Here is a 17402-nt window from a genome sequence, read left to right as displayed (position 1 = left end):
AATAGTGCAAATGGGAAAAAGTGCGGTTACTTTTCTTACACCAATTTGCATTGGTACTAGCTTTTCTGAGCTTCTACTCGTTGATGCTGTATTATAAAAATCACGGTGCTTGTTTATTTCTATGGGAATCATTTATATTTTTTTGAGTAAGAATTCATTTTGTTTCTCAATACTGCAAATACATTTTTAAGTGCTTCTTTTAGTAATTATATAAATTAAATTAGTTAACAAAAATACATTTGATAGTTAAAATAATTAACAAAGGACACATATCGTAGACCAAAATATTACATTTAATTTAAGGATTATAAATTTATAATAATAACGTCTCTCTCTTTTTGGGACCAAAATGGTAATTTAAATTTTGTGTGTGTTGGTACCAAAAAAAATTTGTGTGTGGAAGAGATCAACTATATTCTAATTCTAGTAGTAGTTTTTATTGAATCATACAAACCATCAATCCATACATTACTAACCAATTTGAAATTCAGTTAGAATGTAGTTAGTTGGTTGTTAGAATTAGTTACATACCAAAAGCTCTAATATGGTGTGCTAAGGTCTAGCTTACTTATGGTGCAAGTCACCATGTTTGTATATAAGAATCAAGCTTGTAACTATTTTCTTCTAATGAAAATTCCATCATTACCATGTTCATTTTGATTTCTTAATATGGTATCAATTTAAGAACAAGTTTCATATGATCTCATTCAATTTTCATCTTGCAATTGAAGTTTTTTCAATTTCCTTCATAGTTTCTTTCTTCTTCTTCGTCTCTCATTGATCTTTTTGGTTTTTCTGTTTCTACAATTTTAGTGTTGGTGCTCAGTTGTTCTCTTCATTCTAACATTATCGTGTCATCATCTTTCTCATTGATCCACAATGCCTCCGCTTCTCGCACCAAATTTCTAGTTTGATCTTGATTCGGTTTACTATATTCATCCAAGTGAAGGTCCCAATTAAGTCACCATTACTCCAAAACTCGATGGTTCTAACTACCTCACCTGGAGCAGATCCATGCAACGTGCTAGGAGCTAAAAATAAGTTGAAGTTCATTGATGGATCCACTGAAATTTTGGATGAAAATCACCTCAATTTTGATCAGTGGCAACGATGCAATCATCTCATCCTTTCATGGATCATAAATCCAGTTAGTGAACAAATTGCTTCAACTATTCTTTTTCATGAAAATGTTGTTGATGCTTGGAACGATCTGCGTGAATCTTTTTCCAAAGTTGATCATGTTCGCATCTTGACTACGCGTTCTACCATCAACAATCTGAAGCAAAATTCAAGATCTGTCATGGAGTATTTTCTTGAGATTAAATGACTATGATAAGAACTTAATTCCCATATACCTTTGTCTATATGTACTTGCACTCATAGATGTAGTTGTAATGTAATGCATAAAGCTCAAGAACATAGGCTTGAGGAACATTAATCACATTTACTCTCTTGTGGTTTAAGATGAGAGTCACCATAAGAACCTTACACCAGGTGATGATGCCTCTATTTTGGTTAGTGTTGCTCAAAGATCTGATTACAAGCATAAATGTGGATTTCACAACAGTAAAAGTGCTCATAGGGTTTGTACTTTCTGCAATAGGACTGGCCACACTGTTGATTTCTGCTATAAAAAACATGGTCATTCCAACTATAACAAGAATAAATCTTCTGCGAATGTTAGTCAAGTTGAAAACTCCTCAAATGAAGCTACTCAAGATACTTCTCTTTCAAGCAGCCAGATGCCTATTTCTCAAGCTCAATATGACCAGCTCATTAGCTTGTTACATAATTCAACCATCTCCACACCTGTCTCTGCCTCCACCACCAATCAAGTTTCCACTAGTCAAGTTTCAAATTATCACTTTCAGGTATTGTTTGCAACATTACTTATTACACAAGCAATTTCCATCATACATGGATCTAAGATTCTGGTGCAAATGACCACGTATGCTCATCCTTGAACTTATTTAGCTTATACTACATAATTAAGCCTATTAAAATCACCCTTCCTGATGGAAACTGCATAATTGTTCAATTTTTTGGTAATGTTAGCTTCACACCTGTCTGATACCTTAACCATGTACTATATGCACCAGACTTCAAATTGAATCTCATTTCAATTTCAAAATTGTGCTTTAACTTAAAATGTTCTGCCAATTTTTCTGTTGATCAATGTATTTTGCAGGAAATGAATACAATGAGGATGATTGGTTTGGGTAAAAAAGAGAATGGATTATATATCGTGCAAGCTATGGACACTCATCCTGAAGATTCCAGTCTCTTTCACCAAGCAACTCACCAACTCAAGTCCTTAACACAAACCAATTCTTGTCATATACCAATAATACCTTTCCTCCACCAAATGTCTAAAATATTGTAATTCCCAAGTCAGTCTTATGGCACTTTAGGCTAGGACATGTATCTTCTAAGAGAATAGCTCAAATGTCAAAAATGTACTCTTCAATTTATTTTGATAATAATGTCACTTGTGATATTTTTCATTTGGCAAAGCAAAAAATGTGCCTTATCATTCAAGTAATTCTATTGCTTCTAGCAAATTTGAGCTCTTACACTTTGATATTTGGGGACCCTTGTCTATACCATCCATACACAATCATAAATACTTTTTAACAATTCTTGATGTCCCCACGCGATTTGTATGGATAGTCTTGTTAAAATCCAAATATGAGGTATCCACACAAGTTCAAAATTTCATAACCATGATCTAAAACCAATTCAACATCACACCCAAAACTGTCAGGCCAGATAATGGACCTGATTTCATGTTACACCAGCTTTATGCATCTAAAGGCATTACGCATCACAAGTCATGTGTTGAAAATCCTCAACAAAATGGTCGGGTAGAAAAAAAACACCAGCATATATTGAGTGTAGGAAAAACTATTATGTACCCGTCCAAACTACCAAAACCATATTGGTCATATGCCCTTCAATTTGCAACCTTTATCATCAATAGAGTATCAACAAACATTCTTCATGACAAATCACCTTACCAAATCCTTCACAACAAAATACCTTACTTAGATATATTCAAAGTCTTTGGATCCTTATACTATGCATCTACACTCCAAGCTCATAGAACTAAGCTAGATCCTCGAGCTAGGAAGTCTATCTTCCAATGATATAAACTTGGTATGAAAGGTTTCATCTTAATTGACTTTCATACCAATGAGATTTTTGTCTCAAGAAATGTCACTTTTCATGAACATATTTTACCTTGCAAATACACCAACCAAACATTACATACTTCATGGTCATATTTCCCATCCAAACCTGATAAAAACTCCCCTGATCAAACTATATCCACATCACCTAAAATTCCCACACACCAACCTAACATAGATCCACATGATGATTCACTTCACAATTCCTTAAGTAATACATCACTACTTGACCAATGTCCCTACACTAACACAAATAACATACCTAACATCCCTGATGACCAACCTAACATCATTGATGACCAGCCTATCATCACTGATGACCAGCCTGACATCATTGATGACCAGTCTACTTTTCCAAACTCACCTTCTACTTTAGCAAATGATCCACCCTCTACCATGGTAACGAATGCTCATGAACCTCCACTTCTTAGAACTTCTTCAAGAATGAGACATCATCCTTCTTACTTGCAAGATTATATATGCAATTATCTTACTACTTCAAATCAAGCTTCCAAAGGTATTTCTTATCCACTATCAAATTACACTTTACATGAATATTTGTCACCTTCATATTCCTATTATGCATTTTCTTTGGTTTCCAACATTGAACCTAAAACATACACTGAGGAATCCAAACATGAGTGTTGGAAGCAAGCCATGCAGCTTGAACTTTCAGCTCTTGAAAATACTGACACTTGGAAGAATGTTGATCTCCCACCAAGTGTCAAACCAATAGGTTACAAACGGGTTTACAAGATCAAATACTTTATTGATGGTTTTATTGATAGATTTAAGGAACGAATAGTAGCTAAGGGATATAATCAGATCGAGGGTCTTGATTATTTTGATACCTACTCACCAGTTGCCAAAATCTCTACTGTGAGAACTATCATTGCTTTAGCTTCATACAAATGATGGCATATTCATCAACTCGGTGTTAATAATGTGTTTTTACATGGAGAAAATGAGGAGAATGTATATATGTGATCTTACCTAATCAGAATGGATCGTCTTGGTCTGTAACAAAGTGATATTCTGAGAGTGAGGGGATGTACTTGCAAGGTACTCCGATGCCAAAGTGAGAAAGAGAATAATGAATATCCGACCCTCTAGTGAAATAGGGTATTTATAGCCCCTAGCGCTAGGCCATGGTCTCCATACTGGACTGGATGCCCAGACCCAAGATGGAGACTGCCAGGATCTATGTGTGTAGTGGAGACCAGCACGTGGTCTCCGTTCTGGATCAACCGCTCCAAAGATTCAGGGGAGACGCGTTCTTCTCGGAAGCGCGTAGACTCCGTGATATTCGAATGATTGAAGGTGGAGGCATGGTAGACAGAATCGCGATCCAACACGTAGGATCGGACGATTCTGCGATCTTGCATCTCTATTCCGTGCCGGAGTATGGCCAAAATCGTTTTTTGGTGGGCACGACCAAGATCGCCGCGCTTTCTCGTGAAATCGCTGGAATCGGCGCTTCTGAGCGCTTCTGTTCATCTTCCCCAAGAATTCGGGTCCGCGGGTCGGGTCCGCGACCCGGTTCAGAAAAAACCCTAAAAAATGAAAAACAACGCTTCGTATATTTCTTTTATTCTGAAACGCTTCCTTCTGCCAGTAATAAATAGCCCTAGCCTATTAGGTAATAATATTTCCTACTAATTTCTCCCACACGTTAATATTTCCAACTTCCCAAATATAATCCATCATTATTGTCATTTAATTTTCCTTCCTTTACTCAATATTTCCACACGTTAAACCCCTTAAATACAGATTCTCCCTCCCCTAATTCACTCCACCTCTCTCATTACTCTTTAATCCTCTCATCAATTCTCCTTTCTCTCTCTTTAATTCTTTCATAACTACATCAAATCCTCTTCTCACAATCTCACGTTAAAACAAAAAACAATTCTTTGAGAAACTTTTTTCAAACATGGCTTCAAGTTCTGGTGTTGAAACTTAGAAGTTTTTAACTGTTATTTGCTGCTGTTTTGAATGTTTTGTGTTGTTTTAAATTGTCTTGAATTAGTTTCAATGAATATTATCCTATGAAATTTCAGTTTTTTAAAGTAACTTTGTTGTTATTTGAAGTTTTTTTTTATATTATATGCAATATATATGAATTTTAAATTTGGTAGGATCTTACGATCCGTGTTACGATCCTCCGATTTACGATCTTATTACCCCTACCCGATCTTGCGTAGAATCTCGAGTTTGACTACCTTGGGTGGAGGAACTCTACGAGGAGGAGGGGACAGGCAGTTGGACGCACTCGTGTACTATGCCTTCCCGGAGCCCTGTGGGTGCTCTTGCTCGGACGAAACGTCTTCCCAAAGCGTTGGTGGACTCGCGCGGTTTAGCCAAGTGAGGTCCGTGCTCTTTGGTCGACTAGGTGTAAGCTTGTACGAGCAGGAGCTCAATTGGGTCTTTTCCTTGGTTAGGATGGGTTTGGGCCTTGCACTATGTTTAGGCCAAGCGTCGGCGCAGTCTAGAACTATATGATAATCCCTCCTAGAGTTTTCACAAGCCATCCTAGCCAAACTTTTAAACTTGTTAAATCCTTATATGGAGTTAAACAAGCAGTAGAAGATGGTACGAAAGGATCAGAACATTCTTTATTGAGCATCATTACAAACAACCTTCTTCAGGTCATTAACTCTTTGTGAAGGTTGCCAACAATTCCATCACCATATTACTGGTCTATGTTGATATTTGATATTAACTGGAAATGATCTCAAAGAATTCCATTCGATCAAAGCAACTTTGGACATTACATTTAAAATCAAGCACTCCTTACCATGATGTTCCTTCCTATAGAAGACTCATAGGAAGACTACTATACTTGAATGCAACACGACCAGACATCACCTTATGCACTCAGCAATTGAGTCAATTTGTGTCTAACCCAACAGCCACTCACTTCAAAGATGCTTGCGGGGTTTTAAAGTATCTCAAGACATGTCCAACTCGAGGCATCCTCCTTCCTCGAGATTCAGCTTTACAGTTGCATGTTACTTAGATGCTGTTTGGGCAGGTTGCATTGATACCGACATGTCCATTTTTGGTCAATGTTTTTTCCTTGGTCGATCCTTCATTTCATGGAGAACAAAGAAGCAATTGATTGTGTCACGTTCTTCATCCGAAACTGAGTATAGAGCCTTTGTAGCTGCCACATGTGAACTTCAATGGCTCTTATACCTCATGAAAGATCTACATGTCACATGTACTAAGACTCATGTTATCTACTGTGGCAATCAAAGCGCGCTGCACATTATTTCGAATCCCGTATTTCATGAATGCACAAAACACTTAAAAATCGATTGCCACATTGTTCGCGAGAAGCAAAGCCAAGAAATTTTAAAGCTACTTCCTGTTAAGTCCAAAGATCAACTTGCAGATTTTTTCACAAAATCTCTTCATCCTCAACCATTTCATGCCTTGTTAGTCAAGTTGAAGTTGATAAACATCTATCAACCTTCAACTTGTGGGGATATTGAACCATACAAACCATGTCAACCTTGAACGTGATGATAATCAATCCATACATCACTAACCAACTTGAAATTCAGTTAGAATGTGGTCAGTTAGTTGGTTGTTAGAATTAGTTACATATCAAAAGCTCTAATATGGTGTGCTAGGTCTAGCTTACTTATGATGCAAAGAATCTAGCTTGTAACTATTTTCTTTCCATGAGAATTCCATCATTACCATGTTGATTTTGATTTTTACATTTTACCAAACCTTTGAATTATAAACATAAATATAAGCCTCAAATGAAGAATGCACAGGGACAATGTGACGCATTGCATTATCAACGTTACAGAAGCCAACATTAAGAAGAGGCATGGTGATCATCACTTTATGTTGATAGTAGGTGGTCGTTTTCATCATGTTTTAAATTTTATAACGAAGTTAATGTTCCTTTTTACCTTTCATTCTTATGTTAAGAGAGAGGTGTTTTTTCTTTTAATAAAAAATTAAAATTGAAACGGTTTGGTCTCAATCTAACTGATTTTTTTATTTGTGATGGTCACTACGTATGTACAATTTTTGCATAGTGAAACTAGATGCAAAGAATCAACCACACCTAATAACAAATCAATAGACATAACTAGTTTTGATGAAACCAATAACTACCTAACTAAATTCTGAGTTCCCAACTTTGACAGTTGTGAATTAAACAAAGTTGTGCAGACAGTCTTTGATAGAATATCAATGAGTCAATTTTGTGTCCTGATATAGATGAGCTATAAGGTGTTGTATTGGACCAGTACTCTGATGAATAGCAATAAATGTACATGAAATTATTGGTAATGTAATATCTAGAACCTGGGTCCATGCTTACCATTTGGGTGACAGTTAGAATCAAGAAATAATTTCATGCTATGGAGAAAAATATTTCATAATGTGGAGTTTGTATTTGTCAGATGAGGTAGAGGTTTAATGCTATCAACCTTGAGTGCTTCAGAGATCAAGTATTTCTTATTACTGCTTTGGGTGAAGGCTCTTATTTCTAATTTTGCAGAATCTTGACTATTGTGTGGCTATTTCATGTTAATTAGGATGGAATTCACTCTTGCCTTATGCTTGAAGTGGAATGTATCTACTATCCTTAGTCCACCAAGCACCAACAATTGAAGGGGTGTTCACTTGTCTCCATTCTTGAATCACAAGATAAAATGTTTCACAATGCTAGGTAGTAGTGGGTCAATTAACACAATATAATGGCAAAATCTTATTATGTGTAGGCAGACAGTCGCAAAATCAATTTATACTACAAGAACTAATCGACACTTAAATTTGAGGACCAGAATTAAGTGACTTTGCCTATCGATAACTTTGGCCTATCACTCTATCTCACTATAAATCAATCTAGGGTTAAATGCAATTCACCCCCCTGCCATTAGGGCGTGATTCGATTTTGCCCCCCTGAAGTTTTTTTTTTGTAAACCGCCCCCTATAAAACACAGACTCTGTTTTCAGAACCCCCTATCCCTTGTTTGGCTGACTGGACCGTGGGGATCTGGCTGAGTGGCATTAATTTTGCTGACTGTGTATTAATTTCCCTTTATTTAAATAATGACATGTCAATATTGTTTGAAAACATAGAAATAAAATATTAAAAATTGCCTCCTATGGGATTCGAACCCAGGAGTTTACCCAATAAGGCTAAGCTTCAATCCACTAAACTAGCTCGTTTAATTTGCAAACATTTGCATTGCATTAAATCTTAACATTTAGCTAAAATAAAAAATTAACGTTAACATTTATATATAAATACTGAACGTTAACATTTAGTTAACATAATTTTTTTTAGCATATATATAAAACAAAAAAAATGTTAACATTTATTATTAGGAGTCCTTAAAATATTATAAAATAACTATTAATATATAAAGTATATTTTAGTATAACTAATATAAATTAATATTGCTCAATTTTTTTTAGGAATTGCTCAGTTTTTTTAGAAATTTATAAATTTGAGATGTTAATATATTATATAAAAAAATAAAACGTTAACAATTTTTTATAGGAATTGCTCAGTTTTTTTAAAAATTTATAAATTTGAGATGTTAATATATTATATAAAAAAATAAAATGTTAATATTTGTTATATATAAAAATTAACGTTAATTCAGTTATATTTAAAAATTAATTGTGCTATAAATCATTTTTATGTACATTGTTATAAATCATTCTAATATATATTATATAAAACATACAAAATTATAAATTAATTGGTATATTGTATAAACAAACAAAATTATAAATATGTACAGTTTTTTTAAAAAATTATTCAGTTTATATGTACAGTTTTTTTTTTAAATTAAATTAAATTGTAAATATGTACAGTTTATATGTACAGTTTATATTTTATAAACAAACAAAATTATAAATATGTACAGTTTTTTTTTAAAATTATATTATATATTATTTACTTACAGTATATATTATTTATTAGTTAATATAAAACTTATAGTATATATTATTTATTAGTATATATTATTAGTATTTATTAGTATATAAAACTTATAGTATATATTATTAACTTACAGTATATATTATTTATTAGTTAATATAAAACTTATAGTATATATAAAACTTACAGTATATATTATTTATTAGTTAATATAAAACTTATAGTATATATAAAATTTACAGTATATATTATTTATTAGTTAATATAAAACTTATAGTATATATAAAACTTATAGTATAAAACGTTAATTATTAGTTTATAAAATGTTATTACATTAAAACATATATATATAACTTATATTATATATTATTTATTAAAAATATGTTAACGTTAAAACATATATATATATATATATTAAAGTTTAAAACTTACATACTTATAACACATAACACATACATATATACTTATATACTTCAGTTTCATTATAAAACATAATAGACTAAACAGCCTAGTGGAAACGTGCATTGAGTCTAACCCAGTAGTTGTGGGTTCGATTCTTCTCTATGACAAAATTTTGGAAAAACTACAATTTGTAATTTTAACAAACTCCACATGGATGCCACCTATCCCTTGCCCAGTCAGCCAAACAAAGAAATCCCCCACGTCCAGTCAGCCAAACAAGGGATAGGGGGTTCTGAAAACAGAGCCTGTGTTTTATAGGGGGCGGTTTACAAAAAAAAAACTTCAGGGGGGCAAAATCGAATCACGCCCTAATGGCAGGGGGGTGAATTGCATTTAACCCATCAATCTAAATCAATCTTTCTCTCTTAATAAATAACATTGTTTTAATTATGCATTTCTCTCTTAAATACACTAAAGTCACAACAACAGTAAAGTCACTGAATCCTCTCTCTTAAAATTGAGAGCAAATCAGAAGTTTTCTTGCCTTCAAAGTAGAAAAATATTGTACCAGATTTGAATTTCGGTTGCATGTCGGTTGCATGTAATGAAAAAAATTTGGCATAATAGATTTTGACATTTTTGACTAAATCAAAGACGGTTAAGGACTGTTTGATTTTTGAGAGGGAACAACCCACATTTTTGACTAAATCAAAGACGGTTAAGGACGGTTTGATTTTTGAGAGGGAACAACCCACTACCTTTATGTCTATCTCTCCCCAAAAATTATCTCTTTCGCATCATGATTCCCTCTTTTTTTTCCTTCTCTTTCTCAATTCTCTCTCCAAAAATTGCCTAAAGTCACCAAAGACATGCCCACTACCTTTTGTGAATCCATTCCCATCAAAGACATCACCATAACCAACCGGAAAAAAAAATACATCACCATAATGTTGCACCAGGTTCAAGGTTTGTAGATGAAGTTTGAGACTAGGCATGGCTCCAAACTTGAGTTTACCCAAGACCAAAGCAAATATATTGCACAAGCCCAAACACTTGTAATTCTTTACGTCCCATGGCAAAAGAAACATGGGGTAAAGAATTATTTTCACCTTGATGAAGGTAGAACAGACTAGTAACCACAGCTCTGGTTTAGGAGGTTGGAGACAAAATGTTTAAGAAAAAACTGGATGGCAGCCAAAGCCCTACATTTGAGCTCTGATACCATAAAAAATTCAAAATGGGCAAAGTGAGTAACTTCCAATTAATGAGTAGTGCAAGAGTTGATTAAAACCCGGTATAAGCATCGAGTATGCTTAGATAAATAACTACCATGTCAACCCCTATGACAGCTGAGCCACCATAGAGAATATGAGAAATATATGATTTAACACCTACGAAATGCAGTTTATCTTACAAAAGAAAATTAAATAGCATATTGGTTCATGTAACTGGAAACAACCTATCCTACATTCACAATTTCACATCCAATCTGTAAAAAACAAATTTGTGATGGTCTGAAAACAGTCTGCAGGAGTTTCAAAAAAGATAAATATATACGGAAGCAGCAAATCAAAGGATCAGACCCTGAGCAGGAGCAGGACCAGACTTCGGCTCACTTGCAGCTGCTGCTTTTGGGGGCTGGACATGTGCATACTGATCGTCATCAACCTGTTTCTTCTCTTGTTGTTCTGCATTCTCCATTTTCTCTTTTGTTTTCTGACCTACTTCCACAGCTGCCTTAGAAACCCTACTAAAAGCACCTGTTACCCAAGTAGCCCCAGTAAGTATGTAGCGATTCTTCATTATGGCAGAACCAGCACTACTGACTGTCTGTTCTGCAGCTGTAAATGCTGATTTTGTCTTTTCCGAAACCAGAAACTTTTGATCCACTTCTCGAACTTTATCACTCACAACTGTAGCACCAGCGCCTATTTTCTCACTAAGCCCAAGTTTTTGGTCAAAAGATGCAACTGTTGCCGAGGCCGTTGATGATAACTGGAGCTTCTCATCAAAAGTCTTAGCTTTGTTGACAGCATCTTTTCCTAAGACAAAGCCTTTGGCTACCATGCTGGAGACTACATCCTCTGCCTTCCGCAAGGCAGATTCAGCACCACCAGGAGTTTGATTTTCATTTACCTGCAAAAATTTGCGTAGTTATTAGACCGGAACAGCCTACTTACGTACGATAAAATAATATAAAACTAGAACGTCAAAGCAGACTCACAGATGAAACCAAAGCACCAGGTGGAAGCTGGTAATCTGGATCCAGAGTAATTGTAACCGACAGGTCAACTATTGTTGCTCCCTGAAATATGTGAAAGTGAAACTGTGTTATATTTGATTGTACACATTGCAGCTTAGACAAACTTAGTCACAACAGAGAAACAGAACACCTAAACCCATATAACTGCCTCCAATCATACAACTACATTACAATAATACAACCAGAAACATGTACTACATCACATACTACGGGTAAAAGCTATTCTTTCAATTACTACAAAAAATAATCCCACCTAGAAGGAAATAGCTAGTGCACCAAAAGATCAGATTAGCATCGGTAAGATTGTGCAATAAACTACCACGCTCCTCCATTTATATTCAATCTTGAACTGAAGGAAGATTGAAATTCTAGGTAGCTCCGCTGTTAGGGGACGTTTCTATCCAAAGAAGAAAAGGGATAATTTTCTAGCAATATGCAACATAGTAGTCAATACAACATGTATGACTGACACTCTTATTAAAAAGTCTTTCACCGGTCTCTTTTTATGAAGACTTCATGATTGGCGAATATAATGTTTTTTGTTTGTGTGTAATAACTCGTTAAAACTATATTACGTTTCCAAAAGGCTGAATATTCCAGCTCAATGTAATCCATTATGGACAATGATACAATCATGTAGTTATAAATTGAACTCGGTATAATGATTTCTGAGAACAATAATTACAAATTCAATAGTTCTAACTTGAACTCAATAATGATTTTTTTTAAGACAATTGGTTGTTTGTCAAAATGAATGGAGTATAATACTAATATATACTCCCCCTATCCCAAATCACATGACATTTAAACACAAGAAAAAAAACTTTTAAGCGACATTCTTTTTTCATTAAAACATTAAATTTTTTGTCTTGTTAAGCCAGCTCAGTTGGTAGCTGTGCAGAGACATATGACTATAAGGGCACGGGTTCAAACTTGCGACATCCCACTTATTCACCTTTTAGAGGTGAAATTCCAGCCACTAGACTAATAGACAAAAAAAAAAACATTAAATTCGGTATTCAGTTTTGCCAATGACTTGCATCAGTCCCTACTATACTCCACTATGCATTAGTGATCATAGTTAATATTCCAATAGTAAATAAGATAATTTAGTAAAACTGCTATAATCATTAACTTATTATCTATATATTTGTGAAAAACCTTAAATGTCACTAAATTCTGCATTAAGCAATGGTAATTGGATTACCGATAGCAATACTGCAGTTTCAGCCCCCTGTGAATCCTTGAAAGTAACATAAGCAGTTTGAGATCGTTCATCGTGACTGTATCAATATATAGAATTAGGAATTATATAACAAAATTTATAAAGGAAAGCACTCTAACAAAAGTGGTTGTTCAAAACCAAGTGCAGTAACTTACCCCCGTAGTTCAACATAATCAATGTCACCAGAAAAAGAAAAGAACTCCTGAAGGTCCCGCTCGGTTGCTCCCAAGGAAACGTTACTGACTCTAACAGTCTTTATCTGAAGAAAAAAAGAGTGCAACTATTAAAGGTCTAAAACGACGAGTACCTACCTCTGGATATGGATATGAATAAAAAAAAATTGAAACCTCATTGTGTGAAGATTTCGAAGCATATGTATCATCTATACTGCCGGCTATCAAAGGAAATACGCCTTGGGGTATTTCTTCGTTAGTAGGTTATAATGGCACTTACGATTGCTTCTCATACTAGTATACTACTAGAAATTTATAAAATCACAGGGAAACAGGGACAGGAATGATGGTACCAAGTTGAAAGTTTCATAAAATAGTTGAGAAATAGAAGAGTGTATGTTTCTTTAGGGGAAAAAAGCAAGAAAAAAAATGAGAAAGGAGGTAAAAACCTTAAGCTTATCATCTGGCTAAGATCATACAATTCCGTAACCCCTTTAAAAAGATAAGTCATAAATGTCGATGTCTTCCCTTTTCCACAATTTTATTTGAAAGGTATTATCAATACCACATCAAATAACTATTCCACAATTAGACGGCTGGTATTTTAAAGTTTCTAGAATATCTAGAAAATATCCCACAATATTCTTATCTTATTTTTACAATATTTTAGAGTATCTTATACTAATATCTATGGAGTTATTTTCATATTTCATAATATCACTCCTTATTTAACCACGAGTCAAGTATTCCTACAAATAAGGTTTAGTGCTATTTGTTATAATACATCACTATATACAAGAAATGAAGAAAATATAATCAAATCACTAAATACAAGAAAAGAAAATATCACCAAAATGTAAAAGTCTCATTTCTCTCTTTTTTTCCCAAATTTCAACAGAGGTCATCTATCACTTCCAGCTTCTCACCATTCAATATTTAATGTTATTTGAAATTAACCCCATTCCTAGAAACCCTCAAACAATAAGTAATTTGTAAGCAAAAGATCAGCATCTATAAAGAAAAATCAATGTTTTTATCATGTTTCACAGGACTCTCTTAATTATCAATAGGTATTTGGGTATTACGATGTGTTCAGGTCCCACATTGAGTAGTATAAATTGCTCGGTCGAGTATTTAAATGGTTTGATTCATTCGATTTTGCTCTGATAGCTAGCGTTTTAAGGGAGAGTTCAACAAATGCTTGAATTCTTATTAATTACCCAGAGGGGCAAATACAACTACATCCTTTTAAATGTCTAGAGAAGGATGTGTAGTTCATATAGTAGTATTCAAATCTAGCAAAGGAACCACACAACTCCTTTATTAATTTCAGATGATATCAGTATCATATCATCACATCCCTAATTTCAGAAATAAACTATGGACAATTCCATTACTGTCCCAATCACATAATCTCAAACTATAACAAAAAAAAATAATTACCAAGGAAATACCAAAAATGGCACTCAATCAAATATTTAAAAATGGAACTATAAGCAAGATTTTTTCATGGCAATTTTAGATAGTTCCCAATTCAATTCTCTTGAAATGATATAAACCAACGATTGTTCTAATTTAAACCTTGATAACAAACTTTAGGATCATAATAATCAATCACAAAATAAGTAACATAACAGCAATTTGAAACATTCTCTGTAATTTCAGCAATTACACCTATTTAAACCTAAGATCCCAAACGCTAAATAACCGTCACCGATCAAATTACAAAGGTTAGAAGAAGAAAAATAATCAAATCAAATATATTGTAAAAATTTTGGAAAATTCATAGATATTTAAAGACGAAAAGGCATTGTAAACATGCAAAAGATCATCAGAAATCTTAACCTACGCGTGCGATTTGAGAGAGAAAAAGAACTCACCGACATCGGAAACGATTTCAAATTTCAGGAAAAGTTTTTCGGTGATCGGTAACGGCTTGGATGGAAACTCAACTGTTATCGGTGGAGCGAGCACGTCGTGGGTAGAAGAAACTGGTTGAGAAAGATTTAAGAGGGATTGAACGCACGTGTATGAGGAAGATTCGAGCGTGTGAGCACCATGGATTTCAACGTTTTCGAATGAAAAGCACGAAACCACGTGAATTAACCACCTGTCCCAAAAGGGAACTAATAATATCTAAGAGTAAATTTAAAGTTTGCTAATTTATGCATAAGAGAAAATGTTAACAATATAAAAGTATAACAATTTTATATATTTTATCCAAAAAATATTATATTAAAATAAAAATAAAAATAGAAAATGCTTCCTAAGTGTACCGACATCCATTGAGCAACAAATATCTTGCCAAATTATTAAAATATTTTTAAATTATAATATTTTTAAACTACTCCTTTCTTTTTAATTTTTTTTTTTAAATGCCACACATATTACTCCATAAACATGCAAATACATACTTAAAAATGTTATCAGTTTTGTCTAAGAAAAAAAAATTTATTTATTTTTATAAAAATATCATTCTATGGTTTATATATGTTAAATATACTAAAAATTATTTATTAAAGGGTTAAATATCTCTTACTTCTTTTTCTGTCATATGAGTGTGAAATTTATTTGTAGGTTGAAACTCCCACCAAGTGAGCTACATGTTTTGGTTGAAATTTAATTGTTTCAACTCTAGTTAATATAAAAACATATAGGTGTACCATTTTAAAACTGAACAATATAATTAGTTACAATATATTTATAAAATATAATTATTTAATTATATATACATAATTACAGTTATTCTTTTTAATTATAATTATAATTATACAGTATATAAGATACATAGTTATAATTAGTTAATATATTAATTACATTTTCTTTAATTAAAAAATTAATATATAATTTAATAAAAATAATTTAATAACGTTAATATATTAATTGTGTTTTAAATAAGTTTGTTAAATAAAATTAATATTAAATAGAAAAATTTATTAACTATTAGTATTATTTCATTTTTAAATAAATTTATAAAATAAATAATTTATGAAAAAACAGTAAACAAATAAATATTTTAAATAATAACAGTAAACAAATAAATAATTAATTAAATAATACATATGTAAAAATAGTAGTTAACAAATAAAATAAGCTTAAATGCACTTTTGGTCCCCCGACTTTTTAAACAAAGCGTCCCCCTACTACAAAACCAGCGAATCATATCCCTTAATTTAGCATGACTTTGGATTTACATGGTCCCCCATCCATTTTAGCTGATATGTCATGTTTTTTAATGAGGTGGCAAAAATATGTTGTATCCATGTCATCAGGTGATATTATTTTATTAATAAATTGTTTTTTATAATTTCCATAAAATCTGAAATAATTTTTTAATTAAATAAAACTTAGTTTTTTTTCCTTTTATTCTTGGTAACGTTTCAGATATTCAATTTGCCCTAATCCCTAATCTCTATTTCCTTTCACGCCCTAATTGCAATTTTCTTCCAATCAAGAACCCTTCGCTGCTGATCAGTGCATTTTTATGCACATCCTTTCATGTTTGTACTCGAGCATTTCCTTGGTTTGTTTTGATTATTTTTATGTTTTAATGTGTTTTTATATTTTATTTTATTTTTAGCTTTATTTAATTTTCGCACTTTATTTTTCAGCTTTAGCAGTCTGCACGGAAACGATCATAACTGGAGTTCTGAGAATCCGATTGAGGCGTTCTAATAATCGCCGGAAAGCTAAGAGAAAGAGCTACAACTTTCGTGTTAGAGTCAAAGTCAGATTTGGAGCGCATATTTTCCAGATTTTCGTTTTAAGTTGCAGTCTTAGTTTATTTTAATTATGGGTCATTAGTTTTGGGTCTGGGTTATGTTTGTTTGACCCAGTTGGGTTATGACCCGAACTCTTGTTTCTCTCTAGTACCTAGGTTTGGCCGTACAATTGAGAATCACGACATACACTATTCACGAAAAAATACTCTGAGTTTTGTACGATTTCATGGAGAACTAATTCGTCTGAGTCGATCTACCGTGTTCAAGTTCTAATACTATGAGATTACTATAACTTTACAATTTAATTTCTATTCCTTTCAATGATATTTTGTATTCTTGTATGCTTAATTCAATTGTATGAAATATATTGATTCAATTTGGTTGATTGTATGATTCTAACATAGACACGTTATGTTTGCTTAATTCGTACCGTGTCTGATTGATCGTGTTTGCTTAATTCATGATAATTTATCCCGTTTGCTTAATTCGGACATTAGGATCGCACATCTCGC

General features: G+C 33.0%; 1 protein-coding gene across 1 annotated transcript; it reads right to left on the bottom strand.

Annotated features, from left to right (window-relative positions):
* Positions 1-10776: 10776 nt before the first annotated feature.
* On the bottom strand, positions 10777-15302 carry LOC131651792 (binding partner of ACD11 1-like). Its single transcript, XM_058921491.1, has 5 exons — positions 15049-15302; positions 13151-13254; positions 12978-13053; positions 11732-11812; positions 10777-11643 (listed from the first exon to the last, which is right to left on the bottom strand). Exons 1-5 carry the CDS (start codon positions 15052-15054, stop codon positions 11077-11079), a joined length of 834 nt encoding a protein of 277 aa, XP_058777474.1. The 5' UTR covers positions 15055-15302; the 3' UTR covers positions 10777-11076.
* Between the last annotated feature and the right edge of the window lie 2100 nt (positions 15303-17402).

Source organism: Vicia villosa, linkage group LG2 (assembly GCF_029867415.1).
Source record: "Vicia villosa cultivar HV-30 ecotype Madison, WI linkage group LG2, Vvil1.0, whole genome shotgun sequence".
NCBI lineage: Eukaryota > Viridiplantae > Streptophyta > Magnoliopsida > Fabales > Fabaceae > Vicia > Vicia villosa.
This window is presented reverse-complemented; position numbering and strand designations above follow the sequence as displayed.